This window comes from Podarcis raffonei, chromosome 8 (assembly GCF_027172205.1).
Source record: "Podarcis raffonei isolate rPodRaf1 chromosome 8, rPodRaf1.pri, whole genome shotgun sequence".
Lineage (NCBI taxonomy): Eukaryota > Metazoa > Chordata > Lepidosauria > Squamata > Lacertidae > Podarcis > Podarcis raffonei.
The window spans coordinates 77,642,612-77,664,665 of NC_070609.1; the positions used below are offsets into that span (position 1 = coordinate 77,642,612).

Genomic DNA, 22,054 nt, shown 5'->3' on the forward strand with positions numbered 1-22,054 from the left:
GTGGCAGCGAAGGCTTTATAGGGTCCTTCTGCAACCGTGCTCCGGAAGTCAGCCTCCTTGAGCTCAGGCAGATAGACTTCCTTCCCAGGAAACTCAGGAAAAAGTGGACTTGGGAATTGCAGTTGCTCTTTGGAGAAGAGCCTGTGCCCTTGACCGGGGCGCGCTCAATCCGAGAAGCGCATCATCGTGCGCAAAGGCACGAATCCCCTGCTCGCCCGGCCTCCAAGGGGTGGTGCTCCCCGAGAGTTTCCTGCGCCCTCGCCCATGTTCACATTCGCTTTCTTTTTCCTGCAAGGCTGTTGAGTGTCTTGGGGTACCGCGTGGCTCCCGCGTGGCTCTTGCGCATTTTCCAGCCCCGGTAAGCCTGTTGCTGTTTTCTGGAGGGAGGGGACGTTGTGGAGCCTGCGAGCTTCAGTTTGTATCGGAGGGGGGTCCGCCCTCTCCTGCCCTCCGGACCTGTTTGCGGTAGGAGAAGTGAAGGCATGGCCTCTGAGCATGTGCAGAGTGACCCCTCCTTCTTTTCTTCCCTCTAAGTATAAGTTCGTGTGTTTTTTTCCAAGGTTTCAGATACGTGTGAACTTGTGATGGGAGTCCCTCCCCTCGCTATGAAGTGTTGCCACGTGCATGGAGTAATTGCGTTTTGGGGTCCGTGGGGATGCTCAGAATTAAATTTATTGGCCTATCCAGAGGATCCCTGTTAGACCCATAGCCAGAGAAACGTGGGGGTACCAATATGTCAATATAGAACAGTGAAATGCAATAGTTAGTAATGGGCTACTCAGAATAGGCCCATTGAAATGAATGGGCCAAAGTTAGCTAGTTTCACTCATTTTAATGGGTCATCTCTGAAGGCAACTGATGTTGGATATAACCTGATAATAACCCTGCTTAAATTAACATTTTAACGGGGGATGGGGTTTTAACTTGGGTGGGTGCTGTTTTATTTGGGGAGTGGGGCTGATTTAAATGGTTTCTAAATGTAATATGCTAATTTTGGATTTAATTTCACTTCATTTAATTTCATTTCACTTTTAATTGGTATCCCACCTTTCTATAGCACTATACACAGGGTGGTTTGCAAGCAGAAGAAATAACAAAAGATTGTGCACTTTATAACAATATGATCCAATCCATTATTATGACATACAAAAGTTATGTCATAATAAAAACACATCTTTAAAATGAACAACTTATATCCAATAAAGCGTTCTTCAATAACCCATTGGGATATAGTAGTGCACAGTGAAATTAAATATCAGCAAATAAGAATTAAGCACAATTCACTCTTAATTACAATAAACAGTTCCTTTTTTTTATATAAAATTTTTTATTGATTTTCCAACATATATTATAAGACATTACAAATAACAATACAAAAACAAACAAACATATAAACATGTATAATTTCATAACCTTTTTTCCTTATACCCAATTTCGACGACTTCCCCATGCCTCCCTTTTCTGCATCCCTGTTTTAAACTTTTTCAGCAACCCCTGATCTAGATTACTTGTAATTCCCTTTCTTTAACCTTTTTCTCTTACCCAATCATTTATCGCTGCAAATCTGCTTTACCTTACCCATGACATTTTAACACTCAATAATTTTACAACAGTTCTTAAGATAAAGTTTAAATTTCTTCCAATCTTCTTCCACCGTCTCTTTCCCTTGTTCACGGATTCTGCCCGTCATCTCAGCCAGTCCCATATAGTCAATCACCTTTGTCTGCCATTCTTCCAGCGTGGGTAGTTCTTGTGTCTTCCAATACTTTGCTAGAAGAACTCTTGCTGCTGTTGTAGCATACATAAAAAACGTCCTATCTTTCTTTGACACCAATTGGCCTACCATGCCCAGGAGAAAAGCCTCTGGTTTCTTATGAAAGGTACACTTAAGCACCTTCTTAATTTCATTATAGATCATTTCCCAGAAGACCTTAATCCTTGGGCACGTCCACCAAAGGTGATAAAAAGTACCTTCAGTTTCATTACATCTCCAGCATTTATTATTGGGCAAATGATAGATTTTTGCAAGCTTGACTGGGGTCATGTACCACCTATAAATCATTTTCATAATGTTCTCTCTTAAGGCATTACATGCCGTAAACTTTATACCGGTGGTCCATAACTGTTCCCAGTCAGCAAACATAATGTCATGACCAATATCTTGTGCCCATTTAATCATAGCTGACTTAACCGTTTCATCCTGTGTATTCCATTTCAACAGCAAGTTGTACATTCTTGACAAGTTCTTAGTATTGGGTTCTAACAATTCTGTTTCTAATTTTGATCTTTCCACCTGAAAGCCAATTTTCCTGTCCTGTTTGAATACTTCATTTATCTGGTAATAGTGAAGCCAATCTCTTACTTTGGACTTCAATTTCTCGTAACTCTGTAGTTTCACCTTTCCCCCCTCTTGTTCTATAATTTCCCAATATTTTGGCCATTTGGATTCCATATTAAGTTTTTTCACTTCCTTTGCTTCCATTGGTGACAACCACCTGGGGGTTTTATTTTCCAACAAGTCTTTATACCGAATCCAGACATTATATAGTGCTTTCCTAACAATATGACTCTTGAAACCTTTATGAGTCTTTACCTTGTCATACCATATATATGCATGCCAACCAAACCTGTTATTGAACCCTTCCAAGTCCAAAATGTCTGTGTTCTCAAGAAGTAGCCAATCTTTCAGCCAGCAAAAAGCCGCTGATTCATAATACAGTTTTAAGTCCGGCAGGGCAAACCCCCCTCTTTCTTTTGCATCAGTTAATATCTTAAATTTTATTCTGGGCTTTTTGCCCTGCCAGACAAATCTAGATATATCTTTCTGCCACCTCTTGAAACAGTCCATTTTGTCCACAATCTGCAATGTTTGAAACAAAAACAACATTCTTGGCAAAACATTCATCTTAATAACAGCAGTTCGGCCTAACAAGGAAAGTCTCAAATTTGACCATATTTCTAAATCTTTCTTAATTTCAGTCCAACATTTCTCATAATTGTCTTTAAATAAATTCACATTCTTAGGTGTTAAATTAATCCCCAGGTATTTCACTTTATTTGCTACCACTAGTCCGGTTTCACTCTGAAACCTCTCTCTTTCCACAACTGTTAAATTTTTTTCCAGTACCTTCGTTTTTTGTTTATTCAGCTTAAAACCTGCTACTCGACCAAAAACTTGTATTAACTCCAAAACTCTTTTTGTACTAGTGTCTGGCTCTTGTAAAGTTAATACTAGATCATCTGCAAACGCTCTCAGTTTGTTACAATAAACAGTTTCTAAACTATAATCAATAAAAAAGTGCATAAAATAACACAATACAAATTGAGAAGCCAAGACACACAATTTATAAAAAATAAATAATTTTTAAATATCCCTGAACTCCTCTCTTCCCAGCTGCTTCTGCATGGTCTGGGAAAGGCTCCTCCTAGGTCTGAAGGGTGGGCCAGGGCAGGTAGAAAAAGCCATTGCCTGATGGCCAACACAAAATGCAGAATAAAGCTAAGAATGAAAGGGGGCAACAGATGCAGTGTTACCTCGGGTTAAGAACTTAATTCGTTCTGGAGGTCCGTTCTCAACCTGAAACTGTTCTTAACCTGAAGCACCACTTTAGCTAATGGGGCTGCCACACCACCGGAGCACGATTTCTGTTCTCATCCTGAAGCAAAGTTCTTAACCCGAGGTACTATTTCTGGGTTAGCAGAGTCTGTAACCTGAAGCGTCTGTAACCTGAGGTACCACTGTAGATGTGGATAGAGCACAGAATGTTTAACTGGCTCTTAGGGCAGAGAAAGAAACCCAGGGGGAAGAAGCAGGAAAGGAATGAAGCACGTGGCTACAACATTTTGTTGCAGCGTTCCTCTTTACAACTACGTATTTCCCACTGCTGTTCTCTCTCTCTCTCTCTCTCTCTCTCTCTCTCTCTCTCTCTCTCTCATTCTCGCCCTCTTGTGGTTCTTCCCTGGAAGCGGCCGAAAGACCACTCTGAAGAAAGATGCTGACTATCGGAGACTTGCCTGAACGTGTCCTGCTGGAGGTGCTGGCCCGGGTACCAGCGAGGAACCTACTTTGCAACTGCCGGCTGGTTTGCTCCCAGTGGCGACGCCTGGTGGACGACCCTGAGCTGTGGAAGATTAAGTTCCAGCGAAAGAGCGGACCCGAGACCCAAGAGTCGAAGGCTTTCTTCATTTACTCCCACAGGGAGAAGAACTTAATCAAGAATCCTTGCGGCAAAGGTGCATCCCTATTCAGCTGGGGAAGGAGCGGGTTATTGCTTGGTTTCTGTTATTTGTTTTTATTATGTATTTTGTATTCGGTACCTTGCATTTTTACATCCCCAAGATCTACAGATGAAGGGCAGTATACAAATTTAATAAATAAGGAAAGGGAAATGGTCACAGTCCGATAAATGATTTGCGTGACCCTTTTGGAAGGCGGGTGGCGCTGTGGTCTAAACCACTGAGCCTCTTGGGCTTGACGATCAGAAGGTCGGTGGTTTGAATCCCGACGGGGTGAGCTCCCGTTGCTCGGTCCCTGCTCCTGCCAACCTAGCAGTTCGAAAGCACGCCAAAAAGTGCAAGTAGATAAATAGGTACCGCTGCGGCGGGAAGGTAAATGGTGCTTCTGTACCCTGCTCTGGTCTCGGTGTTCCGTTGCGCCAGAAGCAGCTTAGTCATGCTGGCCACATGACCCGGAAAAACTGTCTGCAGACAAACGCCAGCTCCCTCGGCCTGTAAAGGGAGATGAGCGCCGCAGCCCCAGAGTTGTCTGCGACTGGACTTAACTGTCAGGGGTCCTTTACCTTTTTTGGAAGGCACTTTGCTGCGAATGATGGGGAACAAGGCCGAGCAATGCTGGGTTTTCGACATCGCGGTGCATCGCCAGCCAAACATCGTGGTTTGGCGATATACCGCAATTTTGAAAAAAGCTGCATTGGCCCAGCCGGTGAGGTGCCGGGTGAAAACACCACAGATCTCATTGTGGGAGCTGAGGCCTTTTCAGTCCAGTGCCTTGCAGGCTGGGGGCAATACAGCCTGCTGCTCAGCTGGAGGGGGGAAGGGCTCCTGCCCACAGCAGAGCCAGTTCTGAGGCCCTTGGCCTGGCTCTGCTGGGGGTGGGAGAACAACTGCCCCCGGTGGAGCCAGCTCCAACATCCCTGTCGCTCGTGCTGGAGCACAAGGACCCAAGCTGCCTCTACCTTTGCTGGCATTGGGGGCAGGCGAGCTATCTTGCCCCCTCGTCCCCCACTCCCGAAGACTAACCTAGCAGCAATAGCCAAGCACATGGAACCTGTCAGGCTCTGTGCGTTTGACTGCCTTCGCTTGTGCGGGTGTGCTGCCTCTTTCCTACAGTGGGGGTGTCATTCACCCCAGGAGGAATGACACAGCCCACCCTCCCGGGCGCAAGGCGTTGGGTGTCTTCACCTTGTGGAGAGGGGCTGCTGGCGAGTGCTGGGCCTCCCAGCGGCATCAAAGAGCCCCCAAACCGCCTGGCTGCCTTCCACCAGGAGGGTGGGCTCCGTCTTCCTGAGAGGAAAGGCACAGCACCCCCTCCCAGAGGAAGGCAGCCAAGCGGGGTCTGGGTGCTCTCTTTTTCCCCCCAAAAAGTATTTTATTAGTTTCCCAAATTTATAACAAACAAATAGAAAGAAAACATCAAAAAACAAACAAACAAACAAACATTTATCCTAGCTATAATAATTCCACTTTTGTTAACATTGTTGGGTGACTTCCTCAAGTCCCCCTGGCTGAGTTTCCATATAAATCATTGTAGCAGTTCACATAAAATTTACTTGGTCGATTAACATCTTTCTTTCATTTCATTTTTTATTTTTATTACCATAGTATTCTACAACATCACTTATTTAAGTCCTAGGCCGATCTGATACTTGCAAGTAATTCTATTTAAGTTATCTTAACATATTTAGCTAAATAGTCTTTAAATTTCTTCCATTCCTCTTGGTACTCCTCCTCCTCCTGCTCGCGGATTCTACCAGTCAGGTCGGCCAGCTCCCAAATGTCCATCATCTTCATCTGCCATTCCTCCACTGTTGGTACTTCTTGTAATTTCCAATTTTTGGCCAACAAAATTCTAGCTGCAGTTGTGGCATACAAAAACAATCTGACATCTTTCTTGGGCAATTCCAAACCTGTTATTCCAAGTAGAAAGGCTTCTGGTTTCTTAATAAATGTATATTTCAACATTTTTTCCAATTCATTATAAACCTTTTCCCAGAAGTCTTTCACCTTGGGACAAGTCCACCACATATGGTAAAAGGTACCTTCTTTATCTTTACATTTCCAACATAGATCTTGTGGTAAATCTTTGCTAGTTTTGCAGGGGTTAAGTACCATCTATACATCATTTTCATAACATTTTCCTTTAACAGGGGTCTGGGCTCTCTCAGCTGGGGAGGGGTTGCACTTTGACAGAGCCCCCATCCTGCCGCTGGCTCATGCGAGCCGCTGGTGGGTCAAGGGCTCTGTAAAACAGCTTGGCTCAGGCAAGGGCAGCAGCTCGCTCCTCAGCCAAGCAGTTTAAAGAAGCAGAGAAAGGAACTCCTCGCCAGTTCAGCTTGATTCTCCCTCTGCTTGGACAGAGTACGATGGCAGTTTCACCAGCCGTATATCTTCCTCCAGCTCCCAGCTAGTTTGTTTCTCCCTCTGGGCACTGGAGGCAGAAGGACTCCAGAGCGGTGACGGTTTCACCAGCGATATACCGCTGAGTGAAGCCGTCTTCATGGTCTGCCCCCACATAATGGTCCTGGGCGATATATCGATATATTGCCCAGGCATAATGGGGAAAGGCTTCAGTGGCAGTCGGTCAGTGGACTAGAGGTACTAGGCTATTCCCCTAAATGTTCCTGGTATATTTGAGCATTAAAGTACCATATTAAACCCTGACACCACCTTTCCAAAGCCCAGGAAGCTTCTGCCTGACTTAGGGAGGGAGGCGAGATGCTTGAGAGCCAGTGTGGTGTAGTGGTTAAGAGTGGTAGACTCGTAATCTCGTGAACCGGGTTCGCGTCTCCACTCCTCCACATGCAGCTGCTGGGTGACCTTGGGCTAGTCACACTTCTCTGAAGTCTCTCAGCCTCACTCACCTCACAGAGTGTTTGTTGTGGGGGAGGAGGGGAAAGGAGAATGTTAGCCGCTTTGAGACTCCTTCGGGTAGTGATAAAGTGGGATATCAAATCCAAATTCTTCTTCTTCTTCTTCTTCTTCTTCTTCTTCTTCTTCTTCTTCTTCTTCTTCTTCTTCCTCCTCCTCCTCCTCTTCTTCTTCTTCTTGTGGGTGTGATGTCAGTAGGTAAAGGGACCCCTGACCATTAGGTCCAGTCGTGACCGACTCTGGGGTTGCAGCGCTCATCTCGCTTTATTGGCCGAGGGAGCCGGCGTACAGCTTCTGGGTCATGTGGCCAGCAGGACTAAGCCGCTTCTGGCAAACCAGAGCAGCGCACGGAAACACCGTTTACCTTCCCGCAGGAGCGGTACCTATTTATCTACTTGCACTTTGACGTGCTTTCGAACTGCTAGGTTGGCAGGAGCAGGGACCGAGGAGCAGGAGCTCACCCCGTCGCAGGGATTCGAACCGCCAACCTTCTGATCGGCAAGTCCTAGGCTCTGTGGTTTAACCCACAGAACCACCCGCGTCCTGTGATGTCAGTACATCATGCCTAAAACATCCCCCCTGTTGCCCTCACTGGCTCGCATGTTCCTCTCCTTTGTCTGGCTGCCGACTCCTCTGTTGCTTCCACTGACTCAAAAGCCTCCTCCTTCAATGTCCGTCATTTTGGTTTTGGTTTTGTTTCCGCAGAGGGCCTGGACTCCTGGGCGATGAGGGTCCCTTCCGAGGGCCACTGGAAAACCGAGGAGCTGTCCGAGGAGGATTTGGCAGCCCTCCCCATGGAAAGTTTCCTCCAGAGGAATTCCTACGCAAAAAAGAAAGACTCCTCCCCACAGTGGGTCAACAGATGCTTTGCTGCATGTGACGGGTGAGTGTCCGTGGACAGCTGTGAGTCCAAAATGACTCCCTGGCTGCAAATCTGGTCCCTCGGGAACACAGTTACCCCATTTGGGACCAGGGAACCCCACACATGTGTCCACCCCCTGTCCCCCAGAAACAGTACTTCTGTCTTGTCGGGATTCGATCTCAGGCCATCCATCAACCGCCATCCATCCTCCAAACGCCTTCAAACATTCACGCAAGATGTTCCTTTGTGCTCCAGGCTCTGCAGCAAGGCTCAGCTCATCATCCTGAAGGACCTTGGGTACTGGGACGAGCTGATAGATGAAGCCAGACCTAACATCGCAGTGAATGAATAGTAGGTTCAGCGCATCCAGTCTTGGTTATTGGGGGGGGGGCTGCGTGGTCCAAAGGACAGAACAAAAATGTATGGAATATGCGGACATGGGGAAACTTAACGGAAGAATAAGAGATCAAGACAACAAAAGAAAGGAAATGGCTATTTAATATTTACAGATAAATTGTAAACAGAACATTGGCAGGATTGTTGTAATAACCTGCAATTACATACAATTTGCTCATTTATTCATCTGTCTTAAATATATTTAAAATAAATGAACAAATGATTAAATTAAGTTAATTTGGATATACAGAAGATATTAAAAATGAACGTAAGGAACCGCAGGAAGAGGGGGAAGGAAGCCAAGTTTTGAAATGTTAAAATGATTGTAAAATCAGTAAAATGTAGAAACCTGAAAAGCAGGATCTGGTAGGATTCCAGACAGCTCCAAAGCTGGCAATGTGCTCCAACCCAACGCTCTTCAACCTTGGGTTTCCTAGTGTTACTGGACTACTACTGCCATCATCCCTCACTATTGGTGTGCTGGGGATGATGGGACTTGTAGTCCAACCACCTAAGGTTATAGAACACTGTTCATCCACTCTGAGCCTTCCTCCCCCCCAATAATTTTTTTGTTTTACATTTTATAATATTCATTTAAACAACCTTAAAATATCAATTCCTTCCCTCCTTCTCTTTCCATGGTTCATTTTGCATAACATAAATCCCTGCATATTTTAGATAAACTGAACCATTCAGTTTTCCATTATTGCATTCATCCAAACTTATTTGCGCTGTTGAATTTATCTTAATGCTGCCAATGTTTTTGAGTGCACACAATTCCCCCCCATCTATTCAACAAACATTTTCCAATCTTCTTTAAGCATATGTTCTCTTCTTCTATATGTTAAGTCCGCAAGCTGCGCAGTTTAAATTGCCACTCTTCTTTGGTTGGGACCTTGCTCGTTTTCCATTTGGGGGCTAACAAAACACGGGCCGCCGCAGTAGTAGCATATATAAATAACCTTGTTTTGTTAGCACCCTGAGCCTTTTTGCAGCTTTGCAGGCCTTGAATTTCCTGAGCAAGCTGTGCCTCACTGAGATAAGATCCTCCTTAAAGGGCCTGCAGGAAGACATGAATGGCACAGTCAGACATAGCGATGCTTCTGAATAACAACTGCTGGAAAGGCAGGAAGGGAGAGGGTTTTCGTACTCGGGTCCTGCTTTTAGGTTTCCCATAATGGGCATCTGGTTGGCCACTGTGAGAACAGGACGCTGGACTGGATGGTCCATTGGCTTGATCTAGCAGGCTCTTCTTATGTTTTATAGACACACCAAATAATATATTTGCATACAAACATAAGAAGAGCCCTCCTAGATCAGGCCAATGACCCGTCTAGTCCAGCCTCCTTGTGCAACTGGTATTCAAATGTGTCCCACCTCTTGAAAGTGGAGAGAGAACACAGATACCATGGCTGGTAGCTTCAAGAACCACCTCTCTCCATTTGAACCTAGCCAGACCCTGAGATCATCTTCCAAGGGCCTCCATCGTGTGCCGCCTCCTCAAGAGGCCCGGAGCGTGGCAACATGAGAACGGGGCCTCCTCTGTAGTGGCTCCCCATCTGTGGAATGCTCTCCCCAGGGAGGTTCGCCTAGCTCCTTCATTATACACCTTTAGGCGCCAGGCAAAAGCGTTCCTCTTTAATCAGGCCTTTGGCTGACTAACACCCGATGTCCTTTTAAAATGTAGTGGGTTGTTTTTGTTTATATTTTCATTATGTGTTTTGTGGTTTTATATTGCGATTTTATGTTGTAACCGCCCTGAGACCTTCGCGTATAGGGCATTATAGAAATATAATACAGTGGTACCTCGGGATGCGAACGGGATCCGTTTCAGAATCCCATTCGCGTCCTGAAGTGAATGCAGCCCACGTCTGCGCGGGTCGCGTTTCGCTGCTTCCGCACATGCACGTGATGTCATTTTTACTGTCTGCACATGTGCGTGCGGTGACACGCTCCGTTACTTCCGGGTCGCCGCGGAGCGCAACCCAAAAATACTTAACTTGAAGCACATTTATCCCGAGGTATGACTGTGATAATAATATAATAATAATGGCCATTGAAAGCCGTATTCATGCATGAAACTGATTGATGTATATAAGCGTACAGCCATTCGCCATTATTGGCTATATTACTACTAATTATTATTTATTAGAAGTAACTGTTTTAAAGTTGTACATTCAAGTACATGGGAATATTCAAATTCAAATTCAAATTCAAAATCCTTTATTAGGCATAGCACACCTCACATTAACAAACAAACATCATATACAGACTGTATAAAATACGGGCTCAGCGAACACAATTTATCCCAGTCCTATTCTTAACTCCAAGAAATAAATCGATGTACATAAATAATATAATACAACACAACAACTTCACCTACCATTAAAAACCACTAAGTCTCTTTATCATGGCCCATTCTTTCTTCATGGACAGCACTTAAAAATTCAGCCGCTATTAAAGTAATTTTATCATCGCTGTCCGCCAGCAGGTCCTGAACAGTTGGTTGTGTAAAAATCTGTCTATTAAATTTTATTTTTTTTTTTATAATATTTTTTATTACGTTTCTTTCCAAATTTTATACATTACAAACAAGGAGTTTACAAGAAACCATTTTTTTTTTTTTTTAACAAAAATCCCAATTTGGACTTCCCCACCCCTTCCGATTCTGCGTTCTTTATATTAACAATGTCAGCAATTTGTTACCTTATGTCATACCTTATTGTAACTTTTACATGTTATGTATCTATATTCAATGTATTATGTCAGAATTTTTATACCTTTAAAATAAACGTAACATGTTCAATTTCATATTATCTCCTTTTCTCTTTTATCACTTAGTTTACTATTTACTTAATCATAATTGCTAAAGCGTATCATTTTCAAATCATGCACCGTCTTAAGATTCATACAGTTTGTAATACTTTTGCAAGTAGTCTTTAAACTTTTTCCAGTCCACCTCAATTGTTTCTACATCCAAATCTCGGATTCTGCCGGTCAGTTCAGCTATCTCCATGTAGTCCATCAACTGCGTCTGCCATTCCTCCAGCGTGGGTAAATCTTGTGTCTTCCAGTTCTTTGCGATGAGTATTCTTGCTGCTGTACTAGCATACATAAACAAAGTTCTGTCCTTCTTTAACACCTTCTGGTCTACCATGCCCAACAGGAAGGCCTCTGGTTTCTTGGGAAAGGTATACCTAAATACCTTTTTCAACTCATTGTAAATCATTTCCCAGAAAGCCTTAACCTTTGGGCATGTCCACCAGAGGTGAAAGAAAGTCCCCTCTGCTTCCTTACACTTCCAACATTTATTGTCAGACAGGTGATGTATCTTAGCTAACTTGACTGGGGTCATGTACCACCGGTATATCATTTTCATAATGTTTTCCTTCAAGGCCGTACTGGCCGTAAATTTCATTCCGGTGTTCCATAACCTTTCCCAGTCTTCAAACATAATGTTGTGTCCAACATCCTGTGCCCATTTAATCATAGCAGATTTAACTGTCTCATCCTGTAAATTCCACATAAGCAGCAAGTTATACATTCTAGATAACAGCTTTGTCTTTGGTTCTAACAATTCTGTCTCTAGTTTCGACTTTTCCACCTGGAAACCAACTTTTTTGTCCATTTTGAAAACCTCTTGAATTTGAGCATAATGTAGCCAGTCTCGCACCTTATTTTTTAGTTTGTCCTGGCTCTGCAACTTCCAATTGTCTCCAATTTTTTCAGTCAATTCCCAATATTTCGGCCAATAGGCCTCCATATTGGGTCTTTTTCGGGCCTTGGCCTCCACTGGTGATAGCCACCTCGGAGTTTTACTCTCTAGTAAGTCTTTATATTTCATCCAGACTGCAAAAATTGCTTTTCTGACAATGTGGCTTTTAAACAATTTATGTGCTTTAACCTTGTCGTACCATAGGTATGCGTGCCATCCAAAAGCATTATTAAAACCTTCCAGATCTAGGACATCGGTGTTTTCCAACAAAAACCAATCTTTCAGCCAGCAGAAGGCTGCAGCTTCATAATACAACCTCAAGTCCGGCAGGGCAAACCCCCCTCTTTCTTTCGAATCTGTTAATATTTTGAACTTTATTCGGGGCTTTTTGCCCTGCCAGATAAATCTAGATATATCCTTCTGCCATTTTCCAAAGCAATCCACTCTGTCCACGATCTGTAAGGTTTGAAACAAAAATAACATTTTCGGCAACACATTCATTTTTATAGCTGCAATTCTTCCCAACAAGGAAAGTTTCAATCTTGACCAAATTTCTAAATCCTTTTTAACTTCCAACCAACATTTCTCATAATTATCCTTAAATAAATTCAAATTCTTGGAGGACAAATAGATCCCAAGGTATTTCACTTTTTTAACCACATTCAGTTCTGTTTCTCTCTGAAACCCCTCTGTTTCTGTAATTGTTAAATTTTTGGTCAGAACCTTAGTTTTTTGTTTATTCAACCTAAATCCCGCCACCCGACCAAATTCAGATATAAGTTCGAGAACTCTTTTTGTACTGGATTCTGGCTCCTGCAGTGTCAAAACTAGGTCATCTGCAAAAGCTTTCAGTTTATATTGTTTCACTCCGACCTCTATCCCTTGTACCAACCGGTCCTCTCTGATCATATTCAATAGCACCTCCAGGACTGAAATAAATAACAGAGGGGATAGAGGGCACCCTTGTCGTGTCCCTTTTTCAATTTTAAATTCCTCCGTCACCACATTGTTCACTATTAATTTAGCTTTTTGTTCTGAATAGATTGCATGTAATCCATTCTCAAACCCCCGTCCCACTCCCATCCCCTCCAAGTTCTTCTTCATAAACATCCAAGATATATTGTCAAATGCTTTCTCCGCATCAATAAAGATTAACACCGCCCTTATGTTCCTGTTAGTCTGCAAAAGTTCTAAAATGTCAATGATGTTTCTAGTGTTCTCATATAAATGTCTACCAGGGAGAAAGCCAGCTTGGTCTTTATGAATTACTTCATTTAAGACTTTTTTAAGTCTATTTGCCAAAATGTCTGCAAATATTTTGTAATCCACATTTAGGAGTGAGATGGGGCGGTAGTTTTTAAGCTGAGTCTTTTCAGATTCTGACTTAGGTATCAATGTGATGAAGGCTTCTTTCCACGTTTCTGGTGCCCTCTTCCCATCCATAATCTGGTTACATACCTCCAACAAAGGTTGTATCAAATAGTCCTTCAGAACCTTGTAATATTTGGAGGTAAGTCCATCCGGGCCTGGAGATTTGCCTAGTTGCATATTCTGAATGGCACCTTCAATTTCCTGTGTGGTTATTATAGAGTTCAAGATTGATCTTTTATCTTGAGTTATTTTTGATAGTCCATTTATCTTTAAAAATTGATCTATCTCTGATTCTTTCTGGGGCCCCTGTGCATACAGTTCTTTGAAGTATCTGTGGAAGCACCTCCTAATTTCTTCTGGTTTCTGTACGGTCCTTCCATCAATCTCTAAATTTGTTATCGTGTTTAGCTTTTGTCTTTTTTTCAGCTGCCAAGCTAGCAGCTTTCCACATTTATTTGCTGATTCAAAAGATCTTTGCTTCATCTGTTTTATTTTCCATTCAATCTCCTGATTGATCAATTTTGAGTATTCTGCTTGGTGGAATTTAATTTCTCTCAGCACCTCCTTGGACTTTGGTTTGGTTCTCAGTTTTTTTTCTCCTTGGTGTATTTTCTCCAATATTTTGTCCTTCTTTCCGTTCCAGAGTTTTTTCTTGATTGAATTCTGTTGTATCAGAAACCCTCTCATAACAGCTTTACTTGCGTCCCAGATCGTTCTTTTTTCAACTGTAGTATTCAGATTTATCTCAAAATAGTCCTTTAATGTTTTTTGGGCCTTTTTCACAATCTCTTGATCTCTTAGTAGTGTGTCATTCATTCTCCATCTGAAGGAACCGGGTTGAGTTAATCTAAGTTCTATTTTCAAGGCGTTGTGGTCGGAGCATGTTTTTGGGCAGATTTCCACCTTTTTAGTCTTGGGTGCCAGCCCCCTGGAGGTCCAGATTTGGTCGATCCTTGACCAAGACAGGTGGGCCTCAGAGAAAAAAGTTCCTTCTTTACCTAGGGGGTTCTTTGTCCTCCATATGTCAATCAAATCCAGATTGTCAGTCAGTTCGAAAAAAGTTTTAGGCAGTCTGCCATCAGATGTTAAGTTTTGGTTGTAAGACTTATCCATATGTGTAGACACCACTCCATTCATATCTCCCATCATTATGATGTTAGCATAGTCCAGATAGTCCAGCAACGTCTCATGCAGCTTCTTGAAAAATTCTGATTTCCCGTCATTTGGGGCATAAATTCCTAATATCAATATTTTTTCTCCTTGGGTTTGAATTTCAATTGCCAAAATTCTTCCTTGTTCATCCTTAAATAGAAATTTGGGTATCAGGCTCTCCTTAGCATAGATCACCACTCCTCTTTTCTTTACTTTGTCAGACGAAATAAATTCTTGGCCTAATCTTTTATTTACCAAAACCTTCCTGTGGAGCCTGGTCACATGGGTTTCTTGTAGGCAAATAATGTCCAATTGTTCTTTCTTCAATATGTGAAATAACCTCCTTCTTTTCTCCGGGGAATTTCCGCCATTTATATTCCAACTGAGTAGCCGCAGAGACATCCTGAACTATTCTGCTACACCTAGAGCGGTGTATCTTCTTTCTCCTCTGGTTCCGAAGGTGCAGGTATTGCTCCACCTGGGTTGGGTATAGGCCAATTAGCTGCTGCTTCTTTTTGGAGGTCTTCTCCGTGGTCGTGCTGGAACTTTTGTAAGTCCTCTGGTGATCTTATTTTAACCTTCTTCTGTTTGTAAGTGAATGATAGCCCTTGTGGGAACTCCCACCTATAAGGAATTGTGTTGAGTCTCAGTAACTTAGCCAAATCTGAGTAGGTGGCTCTCAAGTCCAATAACTGTTTAGGAATATCTCGATAAATTTCCACCCTTTTCTCTTGTATCACAATTGAGTTTTTGAAGTGTAGGCCTAGTATTTTGTCTCTCTCCTCCCTTGATCTCAAAGCTATTAAGCAGTCTCTGGATCTATCTTTTCTTACTAATCTTCCCAACCGAAAAGCCGATACAATTTTAAAATCAATTTCTTCTTTTAAGTCCCAGAACTTTGTAAACTCTGTTGTCAAAAGTCCTTTCAAATCTTCTTGTTCAATTTCTGGGACTGCCCTTAGTCTAAGGTTGGTCTCGCGATTTTTCAATTCCACCAACGAGAGATAGGTTTGTTGGTCCCCTATCTGTTTATGAAGAGGCTTGACTTCCGCTTTAACTTCCTCGACTTCTTTTTTAGCTGATGTTGCAATTTGAACGGCTTCCCCTGCCAGTTTACGATTCTCTTCTGTTGCTCCTTGCAATTTTTCAATTGCTTGAGTATGTTGGGAAACCTGATCTGTCAATTTCTGAATCGAGGATGTTGCTTGGTCAATTTTTGTTGATTGGTTATCAATTTTTTGATTTATTGCTGACAGTTGTTCCAAAACTTGTTTCAGTACTGCCTCAGCTCCTCCTGCTGCCATATCTTCCTCTTCAGATTTTTCAGGCTTTTCGGTTTCTACTTTTTGTGTCGCAAGCACAGCTGGAACTGATAATCTACGTCCCTGAGTTAAAGTTGTTTGCAAAAGCTGTGCTTGCTTTTTTGCTTTCTCTTTCTCCTTAGCTTCCTTAGCTTTGGCTGCTCTTGTCTTTCCTGTGCCACTCATCAGTCAACGTTCAAGGTCAAGTGTTGTAATCCCATGGGAAAGGCAAGTCCAGAATTAAAAACAGTCTATTGAGAGAAGGTAAACAAAAAAAACTTTCCCAGGCCTCTGTATTCCCAATGTCCTCTAGGGGGAGTGCCACCAAAGTTTTAGTAAGAAGAAGGTAACTTTCCAGAATTAAAGTCTCTTTGTTCCAACTTTAAAAACAATTTTAAAAGCAAATTAGTTCCAGCACGCTAAAAAAAAAAAAGTCCTGCAGAGCCCTTTTCAACATATAACAAAGTTCCAGCAAGGTGCCTGCAATTGTATCCACTTCAGCTAGATGAGCTCAAAAGTTACAAAAGTATCTGGAAGCTTGCAACAGTTCCGCAGTTTAAAGAACTTTACCCGGCCACCCGGGAATTTGGGGTTAGAGTCTTCCCTTGCCCTTGGGGTGTCCGCTCCAGGTCAATTTTATGCTGTATTTATTCTTTAAAAGTGAAATTCAAATGTGCACGAAAGTCCCGATTTAAAGCTTCAAAGCTTCCCTGTTCACAGCGCTTTCCGCTCTTTAGACCGTCTGCTTTGATCTTGAAAGCAGTGTCGGAAGACGGACTTCCTCTTTCTCGTCTCCCGTTTTTAGCCAAATTTTCCGATTTAATTTGTAAAGTCTTAGGTCCTTACTCACGGGTTTGATGTTTCAGCCCGATGTTTCTTGGAAGAAAGGTCAGTGCTCATCCGTGACAGCCGCGCGGCTTCGCCTCCGCAGAAAGAGCGATGAACCCACAGCACCGCTCCCCCTCCTTCACTCCGGAGCCCCTTACGGGGTTCCTTTTGTGAAAATCTGTCTATTAAATTTTAGGGCCTCAAATAATTGTCTTCTGGCATAGCTGCCAAAATCACAGGAAAAGAATATATGCTCTAGAGTATCGGGTTCCTGTTTTCTGCATTTGCAGAGACGCTCTGATTCTGGGATAGCTAAGTATCTTCCTCTCACTACCGCCGAGGGAAACATGTTAAATCTGGCCAACATAAACAGCCTACACGATTCATGTTTCTTCAGATTTGTCATGTATCCCTTTTGGAAATCTCTACACAAAGGGAGATTTAGGTGGATAGGAGAGCAGGTGCTGTGCTTTGCAACCTCAAGCATGGCGAGAACACTTTTTTCTGTGAGGGTCTTCCTGATAATTTCCCATATATCTTTGGGATCAGAGATTTCAAAATCAGTTAGAGTGAGCCCTATCAAATACAGTTTTCTCCTACAAATCGATGATAGATTGTAGATTGCACTATCACTTAAAAGATCGTAAAGTATAGAATTAGGGGATAGGGCTCTATAATGGAGGAAGATCCAATATTTCAAGGTCCTCAGCCATGCTCTTACTGATAAAGGCAGTAGTACATGGGAATAGATTTGTATCAAAAGGTCTAGGCTGCCTTGATTTTTTTATCTGGAGGTTATCGGTCGCGAGATATATACTCTTGGTTTGGTGTTGAGTGTTCAAATCATGCCTAGTTTGGTTTCTGCCCAAACTGATGTTTTTTCTCCCCCCCCCCCAACAAAACCCAGCTATTATTGTCCCCCTGGCAGCCGCTATCAACTTAGTGTGAAGCTGTTGGATGCAGACTTTCAGCTTCTCCACATCCTCCATACGGAAGGGCGCGGTTCGGAAGCTCCACGCTGGCGTCGGGTCTGTAAGCCCCAGTGGGAAATGCTTAGGGTGGGGAGCAGAAGCAAAGCCTGCAGTAGATGGGGGAAGGATTCATCGATCTGAGGGCCAGCATTCCCTTGTATGCAGGCTTCTGGGGGCCACATTCCAGTGATGGGCAGGAGCAGAGGTTGAAGTGGGCAAGCGGGTGCTTATTCATTTATTTTTATCTAAAGGAGTTTGTGGTCATCACAAAAGGAGGGAGCCAGTGTGGTGTTTTAGTTAGAGTGTCAAGACTATGACCTGGGAGACCAGGGTTCGAATCCCCACTTGGCCATGAAGCTTGAGCCCATTCAATGTCTTCTCTAAGCCTAACCTACCTCCCCGGGGATAAAATGAGGAGGCGAGAGTTATATACGGCATCTTGAGCTCCTTGGAGAAAACATGGTCTATAAAAGTAAGAAATGAATACTTTCTTTGGCTCCATGATCACTGCAGATGGTGACAGCAGTCACAAAATTAAGACGCCTGCTTCTTGGGAGAAAAGCAATGACAAACCTAGACAGCATCTTGAAAAGCAGAGACATCACCTTGCCAACAAAGGCCCGTATAGTTAAAGCTATGGTTTTCCCAGTAGTGATATATGGAAGTGAGAGCTGGACCATAAAGAAGGCTGATCGCTGAAGAATTGATGCTTTTGAATTCTGGCGCTGGAGGAGATTCTTGAGAGTCCCATGGACTACAAGAAGATCAAACCTGTCCATTCTGAAGGAAATCAGCCCTGAGTGCTCACTGGAAGGACAGATTGTGAAGCTGAGGCTCCAATATTTTGGCCACCTCATGAGAAGAGAAGACTCCCTGGAAAAGACCCTGATGTTGGGAAAGATGGAGGGCACAAGGAGAAGGGAACGACAGAGGACGAGATGGTTGGACAGGGTTCTCGAAGCTACCAGCATGAGTCTGACCAAACTGCGGGAGGCAGTGGAAGACAGGAGTGCCTGGCGTGCTCTGGTCCATGGGGTCACGAAGAGTCGGAAACGACTAAACAACAACAAAATTAAAAAACCTGTATGTGATATACACAAAATTATCGATAAAGCAAGTTCAGAGAATCATAGTTGGAAAGGACCGTGGGGGTCATCTAGTCCAACCCCCCTGCAATGCAGGAATATTTTGCCCAACATGGGGCTTGAATCCACAACCCCAGGATTAAGAGCCCCGTGCTCTAACGACTGAGAAAGAAGATGAAAAAACCAAAATGTACAACATAGGAACAAAATCAGATTGTTGTTGTTGTTTAGTTGTTTAGTCGTGTCTGACTCTTTGTGATCCCATGGAGCAGAGCACTCCAGGCACTCCTGTCTTCCACTGCCTCCCGCAGTTTGGTCAAACTTATGTTTGTAGCTTCGAGAACACTGTCCAACCATCTCGTCCTCTGTCGTCCCCTTCTCCTTGTGCCCTCCATCTTTCCCAACATCAGGGTCTTTTCCAGGGAGTCTTCTCTTCTCATGAGGTGGCCAAAGTATTGGAGCCTCAGCTTCAGGTTCTGTCCTTCCAGTGAGCACTCAGGGCTGATTTCCTTAAGAATGGATAGGTTTGATCTTCTTGCAGTCCATGGGACTCTCAAGAGTCTCCTCCAACACCATAATTCAAAAGCATCAATTCTTTGACGATCAGCCTTCTTTATGGTCCAGCTCTCACTTCCATACATCACTACTGGCGAAATCAGACAACATGCATGTTATAAAACAAAGTTGCACATTATTATATGCATGTCTTTGGATGTGCCTAAAAGAAAAAAGAGGTTAGCTGGGCACTGAAAGAAGGACAGCAAAGGCACCTGACAAACATCATGTGCAGGGAGTTCCAAAACATCAGTGCTGCCATGCTAAAAGAAGGAATCCAAGTGCACAGTGAACATTTGTGCATCCCTTGTAATCTGGCAGGACATATTGGTTGAGTGTGGGGGGGTCAGGGAGATCTCCCAGCCCCCTAAAAATACCTGCCAAGCAGGACTGGTAAGTGGAGTGTCCAGAGGGGAGATCCAGGGGCCAGGCTTGAGGGCCACATTCAGCCCAAAGACCCCTACCTTTGAGGGGGGTAGTTTTCCTCCTACCTCAGCATCCTTGCCCCGTATTCAGCATCTCTCTCTTTCTCTCCTGTCTTCAGATTTCGCAAGGGATTATCGAATGCCGGGTTGGACTCCGCTACATCCTCTTTGAACACCTGGCTGTAAACGGGAGCGGCCAGCCGCCCGAGAACAGCGTAAGAGTCACCAGGAGCAGCGTCACTCTTGGGCCATTTAATTGGGATGAAGACTTCATAGAGCCCTTTCCCAACTCAGATGACGAAGATGGCGCTAGTGGCAGCGGATGCAACTGGTGAGGACCCTCCCCCCGTCTTCTTGCAACCAATAAAGGGGAGGCTCTGTCAGCATCACCCCTGAGCCAGTGCCACCAACTGGACTCATCCACTTCAGCCCCGACTGGGCCAGTGAGCTGGGTAGCACTTCCAGAGACCACCTTCTGCACAGGAACAGGTCAAAGTGCTGTGGACTCACAGCTTAGAGTTGTGAGCACCGGATTCACTCCCACAAGAAGACAGTCGTTGACACAGCAGAGTATAGTAGAGCATAAACCACTCGGAGAGCAGCTCTGTAGAATATCTTTTTTATTCTATCTACAACTATAATATATAACTATATACAGAGCTAAATGAGGTCTAAAAGGAAAATGCTGAACTGCACTGAGTGTCTGCAGCTGCTCTTAGCAGCAACCTTATCTATACAGAGATCACACACAGTCTCTCTCTCTCTCTCTTTGATGTGAGGCTGGAGCGGAATAAGTAGTGAGCAGAAAACCGCCCCTCCTCTCTGGAGAATCAGCGGAGAACATCAGCAGATTCTTGGATATGGGAGGGGTGAAATCTCCTCAGGCTCTGCCTGTCATTGGCTCTCCATCTGTCTTTGGCCGTGGCACCACCTAGAGGTGGGCTCCCTACCTACTGCCCTACCAGTGCCAATGGGCACTGCCAGCCCCCACTGCCAACCTAGCAGTTTGAAAGCACACCAGTGCAAGTAGATAAATAGGTACCACTGCAGCGGAAAGGTAAATGGCATTTCCGTGCGATCTGGTTTCCATCACAGTGTTCTGTTGTGCGAGAAGTGGTTTAGTCCTGCTGGCCACACAACCCAGATGTAGACAAACGCCGACTCCCTCGGCCTGAAAGCGAGATAAGCGCCTCACCCCATAGTCACCTTTGACTGGACTTAACCATCCAGGGGTCCTTTACCTATATCTATATATCTACCTCTAAATACACACAATAGTTGAGTTGGAATGGGCCCAAAGGGTCATCTGGCCCAACCCTCTACAATGCAGGAATCTCATCTAGATCATACATGACAAATGTCCATCCAACCTCTGCTTAAAGACCTCCAATGAAGAAGAGTCCATTCCACTGCTTAACAGGTCTTAGGGTCAGAAAGTTGTTCTTGATACTTAGTCTGAATCCCCTTTCTCGTAACTTTAATCCACTGATTTGGGTCCTACCCTCTGGAGCACCAAAACAACAAGCTTGCTCCATTCCTTAGGACAGCCCTTTAGTTATTTGAAGATGGATCGGCTATTGCTACCATTTTGTCGGGATCAAGCCTTAGTCAGAGGAATTTGCCACTCTCCAGGCACTCTGCTTGAGTCCCTTGTTGACCTCCCTGTCTGCGACTCCCGGCGAGATCAGGCGAGATCTCAATTGGCGATCCTCCTCAACGTGAGAAGAACACACCACTCCTCCCCTCTCCCCTGCCATCCCAGGGAGGGGAAGGAGACAGACAGAAATGTATTTACATGCCTTTATTCCTGTCTTTCCAGCAGTACAGAGAAAACGTGTCTGCACTCTCTTAACATCAACAGCAGAGAGAGAGAAAACTCCTCCCATGTACTTCCAGTACAGATCATGTGACACTCTGAGCTAACATCCGGTGCTCAGTACACTGAATAGACTGTCCTTTGTTCCCACGGTACAGTCCCAAAACATCAACATCCTGTTTGGCTTTCCAGCCATCTGGAGCACTCTGCTGCATTGCTCCTTTTTCGTAACAATTGTATCCCCTCTTAGTCTCCTCCAGGCTAAACAGACCCAGCTCCCTCAACCGTGTCTCACCTGTCTTAGTTTCCAGACCCTTAAACTGATACCTTTTATGACTTCTTCAAGGTAACCTCATAATACAATTTTCATTTTTTGTCATAGCGAAGTATCTGAGTTGTTACTTTTTTATTTAGTTTTTATGTTGGTTCTTTTGAAAAATTTGTTAAAGATATCTGCGTGCTTTGTATGT

At 43.9% G+C, this 22,054-nt stretch overlaps 1 protein-coding gene across 1 annotated transcript; it reads left to right on the plus strand.

The window, feature by feature from the left end:
* Positions 1-226: 226 nt before the first annotated feature.
* Positions 227-20,142, plus strand: LOC128419821 (F-box only protein 44-like). The gene is made up of 6 exons (XM_053400975.1): positions 227-358; positions 3,967-4,233; positions 7,813-7,990; positions 8,225-8,320; positions 17,640-17,760; positions 19,888-20,142. The coding sequence occupies exons 2-6, from the start codon at positions 3,993-3,995 to the stop codon at positions 20,101-20,103; spliced, it is 852 nt and encodes a 283-aa protein (XP_053256950.1). The 5' UTR covers positions 227-358; positions 3,967-3,992; the 3' UTR covers positions 20,104-20,142.
* Positions 20,143-22,054: the final 1,912 nt, after the last annotated feature.

Bases quoted from the DNA above. Each gene is read 5' to 3' on its own strand.
- LOC128419821 (XM_053400975.1), top strand. From the start codon at position 3,993: ATGCTGACTATCGGAGACTTGCCTGAACGTGTCCTGCTGGAGGTGCTG. The intron at 4,234-7,812 runs GTGCATCCCTAT...TTGTTTCCGCAG, and splicing joins CAAGAATCCTTGCGGCAAAG to AGGGCCTGGACTCCTGGGCG. The intron at 7,991-8,224 runs GTGAGTGTCCGT...TTTGTGCTCCAG, and splicing joins TGCTTTGCTGCATGTGACGG to GCTCTGCAGCAAGGCTCAGC.